At 40.9% G+C, this 4,719-nt stretch overlaps 1 protein-coding gene across 1 annotated transcript; it reads right to left on the reverse strand.

Annotated features, from left to right (window-relative positions):
• Positions 1 to 233: 233 nt before the first annotated feature.
• LOC147316423 (uncharacterized) lies at positions 234 to 4,719 on the reverse strand. The gene is made up of 5 exons (XM_086258159.1): positions 4,680 to 4,719; positions 2,190 to 2,510; positions 2,110 to 2,119; positions 1,207 to 1,382; positions 234 to 335 (listed from the first exon to the last, which is right to left on the reverse strand). Exons 1-5 carry the CDS (start codon positions 4,717 to 4,719, stop codon positions 241 to 243), a joined length of 642 nt encoding a protein of 213 aa, XP_086114285.1. The 3' UTR covers positions 234 to 240.

A 4,719-nucleotide genomic window follows, 5' to 3' on the forward strand; every position in this document is an offset into this window, starting at 1 on the left:
GGACTAGTAAAGCGCTATACAAATGACCATTTCCCACTAAAATGCACATTTATTTGTAACTGGGACAGAATGTCTTCCACTGTTAAAATAAACCTGCTATAAAATGATCAATTATGAAATTATACACTGATCATTTATTTCTAAAAGGTTAAAATGGTGAATTCAACAGAGTGTCAGATACTTATTTCCACTGTATACTGTTTGTTCTCATGAGCACAGACTTTGGATCGGGATGTGGGATCAAACCGCCTGGCTCGTCGTCTTCTCCAGAGGACCAGACAGACCACCAGCAGGAGCACCAGGAACTGCTGACGCCACCAGCAGCCACCAAGGAACTACGAGAGAAAACGATTACAACATGTTTCTGGGAAATCTGCAACATGAAAAGTGATGCTGTATGAGCAGTTATGTCTGTGTAGGTTGTCATTCATCCAGGTAATGGTGGTCAATCATGTGACTCATCACATGAGCCAAGGTGAGAAAAAAGGCGTCTGGGGAGCATCTGAAAACTGGATTATAGGTGCCAGGTGTCCAAGCCCCGCCCTCTGTTCAAGGATCACAGTGGACTCCTCTTTCAAACCGCCTGTCTTCTCTGTCCAAAATATCCTCAAAGAGTGACCTTTGACCTTTAGATGCAGACGTACAGCTGAGTCTTGTCCTGTCGAGGTGGCTCTTCTATGTTGTGTGTTTATGAAGTGTTTGGTGTCTCCAGCGTAGAGGTCTGAGCGCTCCTCACTGCAGCTACATTGTTGAGTTTGTGTTTGTGATGAAGCAGTTTGTGTCTGAGTGTGTGGCTGAGTCTAAACTGGGACGTCGTGCTTGGAGGAGACTCTCCTGAGTTCCTCTGATAAACCTGCCACATAACGGAGGATGACGTCCTGTTTATCTAAGGACTTAGAAGTGAAGACGCCTCATGGATGAGAGGTGAAAAGTCTTTCACTTTCTTTCCAAGCTCTTTAGAAAATTTGAAGGTGCTTCGTGTCAGGTTGTTGAAAACTTCATATGTTCACATGTTGAATGGTTTAAAACGTCTTTCCATCAATTTTCAGATCTAAACAGGGTCGTAGAAGAGGAGCAGTCCTCACAGTGGACAGCAGAGTAACCCTGTAGTCACAAGTATCTATACATACATCTTTGTATTTATATGTAGAGCTGTTGAAACAACATGTATGTTCAATCTGGATTTGAGTCCTGTGCTCTACTCACATGTGATGATGAGATGAATTGGTGCCGACTCAGGAGAAGTGAATGTCCTTGATGGCAGCAGTAACTCATACACACAGCTGTAGTTGCCCTGGTGTTCATACTCAGCTGCAGGGAAACTAAAGCTGGCTGAGTGGTTGACTGCAGGCTCTGTGAGGTTCATGCCAGAGAAGAAGAGCCTGAAACGTCATCTACATCTGTAGCTACATCTGTAACAACATCTGTAACTACATCTGTAGCTACATCTGTAACTACATCTGTAACTACATCTGTAACAACATCTGTAACAACATCTGTAACTACATCTGTAACTACATCTGTAACTACATCTGTAACTACATCTGTAACAACATCTGTAACTACATCTGTAGCTACATCTGTAACTACATCTGTAACAACATCTGTAGCTACATCTGTAACTACATCTGTAACTACATCTGTAACTACATCTGTAACTACATCTGTAACAACATCTGTAACTACATCTGTAACAACACCTGTAACTACATCTGTAGCTACATCTGTAACTACATCTGTAACTACATCTGTAACTACATCTGTAACAACATCTGTAACTACATCTGTAACTACATCTGTAACAACACCTGTAACTACATCTGTAGCTACATCTGTAACTACATCTGTAACTACATCTGTAACTACATCTGTAGCTACATCTGTAGCTACATCTGTAACTACATCTGTAACTACATCTGTAACAACATCTGTAACAACATCTGTAACTACATCTGTAGCTACATCTGTAACTACATCTGTAACTACATCTGTAGCTACATCTGTAACTACATATGTAACTACATCTGTAGCTACATCTGTAACTACATCTGTAACTACATCTGTAACAACATTTATGCTACATTTAATTTCATCATTAAAGTAAAGAACACTTCTATAACTACAAGTACAAACACTCATTGTAAAGTTTAACCTCATGGATTCATGTTGTGACTGATGTTTCTATTCACATGTGATGATGAGATGAATTGGTGCTGACTCAGGAGAAGTGAATGTCCTTGATGACACATTTATCTCATACACACAGCTGTAGTTGCCCCGGTGTTCATACTCAGCTGCAGGGAAACTAAAGCTGGCTGAGTTTGTGACAGCAGGCTGTGTGCGCTTTTGGTTTGATCCAGAGAAGAAGAGCCTGAAACTCCCTGCAGTATAGTTGGAGTTAATGGAGCAGGTAAACTCAAAGCTGGAGCCTCCTGTGATCTCTGCACTTCCGTGTCCCTGCACGTGTCCTCCATCATATCTCAGGTGGATTCTGGGCCGCTGCAGTGACTCTGTAGTAAAACAGAACAAAATGAAGACCTGAAACCGTCTGCACCAGTTTGCCAGTGTGGACGTTAAACATTTCACGTTTATTCACGTCTTCCTCTGACTTTCTCACTGCATTACAGAATTTTAAACCATCACCTTCACCATCATCATCAAAAACTAACCCCTCCCTCTCAGCACAGCTTATGATCAGCTGATATGTTCCAGGTTTTACATGCATTATATACATTTCAGTTATTCATCCATCTTCAGACGCTGATCCAGATCACAGAGACTCAGCAGGAGGGTCTCCTCTCAGGTAGAGTTTCCTGAAACAGCTCACAGGAAGCTTCCTCGTTTGATGCCTAAATATTAAAATGTCTCAGTTTAAATGTTTCATTCACTTTCTGTGTTCTAATGTTAATAAAAGATGGATTATTTTAGACAGCATCTCAACTTAGGGCTCCAGGAGTGAGTGTGCGAGCACATTCATGGCCATAACTGTACAATGTGAGTCTGTGTGAAGAGACAAACCAGCATATTTATGGTGTTTGTAGAAACTGGTGTTGTAGTGCAGCTCATTATAGACAACCAGAGCATCATCTCAGACTGTTCTCCATCATTCACAGTATCTGACACACCATCACAACCAAACATCTCTCACCTGAACAGAGGACCCCAGCGTCCTCATGATGTCTACAGTAGGGCTGATATCTGTTGAGATCACACTCACTTAGAGACCTTTCATGTCCTGAACAGTTCACACGGCTCAGCCAGATCGGCCCGGTTCCTTCACCAAAGTGAGCTTTTGTAGTGGCTCTCAGTGCTGTTCCACAGTCTAACTGTCTGCAGACCACCTCAGCATCAGTTAAGTCCCAGTAGTAATCACCAGTGTTGGTCAAGTTACTTGAAAAAAGTCATCAGTAACTATTTACTGATTACTTCACCAAAAAAGTAATCCCGTTACTTTACTGATTACTTATTTTCAAAAGTAATTAATTACTTAGTTACTTAGTTACTTTTTAAAAACACGATTTACAACCTGAAGAGGTGATAGAGTGATAGATCTCTCAGCCCAATTCTACTTTTTCTGCATAATCCATCATACAAAATGTAATCAAATGGAAAATTCTTTTTTTTAAACTTGTTTTATTAGTTTTAATCTTTTAACTTTATGCATCAAGCAAAAATTTAATTATATGCAACATTCTCTGAGTTGAATAAATTAGTTTAACATTTAAACCTATTTTCTGCACATTCCAGCACATAAAATAAAATATTTCTGTGTTTACACTCAGTCTTTCAAATAGATGCAAGTAAAACACAGCAGAAAATAAATAAAGTCAAAACCTCAGCGGTCCTGTTGCTCTATTTTCACCTGTAAAGCAGGAGTGGGGTAGGCGGAGGTTTACCCTGGTGCAGGTGTGCCGCGGTCAGTGGAAGAATCCGCGAGTTTCTCTGTGAGTTTCCCATTACGTCGTAGCTACTCGGTGCTTGTTGGAAGTTTAGGGGTTTTTTCGCTGTAAAAAGAAGTTTTCTTCCCACGCACAGCGGACACTAATGTTTTTGTCACTTTTTATGGAATCAAACTCAAAGTAAGGTCAGTACTTCCACGCTTTAAACGCTGCACGCTCATACTCTCTCTGCACTCGATATGTGATCCATTGTTGATCTGCACACAGCTGTTGTCACAAACGTCGCACTCACTTACGTCACTGTCGTGAGACATTCTCGCAAAAAATCACGGTTTTAGTAACGCAGTAACGCAGCGTTCCTACGGGAAAGTAACAGTAATCTAATTACCATTTTTGTAATAGTAATCCCTTACTTTACTCATTACTTGAAAAAAGTAATCAGATTACAGTAACGCGTTACTGCCCATCTCTGGTAATCACAGATTGTTCCCCAGGAGCCACTGTGATAGATTTAAACTCTTCCAGAGCAGCGAGTCGACCCAGACCCAGCTAATCTGATCTGAGGCTCTAACAGAAGAGAGAAGAGCGTGCACAGCATTTATGTCATGTTATTTACACCAAACTTTATCATTTAGACTCATTTTGTCAAACACGACTGACCTGCAGCAGCTGACACACAAGAGACTGTAGAAAAGAGAAATAAGGCTGATTATTCTCTGGACTGTAAAGTGAAACATGCTGAGATAAGAAAACTACTCAGTGATGTCAAATGCATCTCACCTGTGGCCAAAAAGAAGAAGTTTGTCTGCTGTGTCCACAT

The sequence above is a fragment of the Aulonocara sp. 'chitande type north' Nkhata Bay genome, linkage group LG13, assembly GCF_057382095.1.
Source record: "Aulonocara sp. 'chitande type north' Nkhata Bay isolate Kocher_YH1m ecotype deep benthic linkage group LG13, A_spYH_male_GT1.1, whole genome shotgun sequence".
Classification (NCBI taxonomy): Eukaryota; Metazoa; Chordata; class Actinopteri; order Cichliformes; family Cichlidae; genus Aulonocara; species Aulonocara sp. 'chitande type north' Nkhata Bay.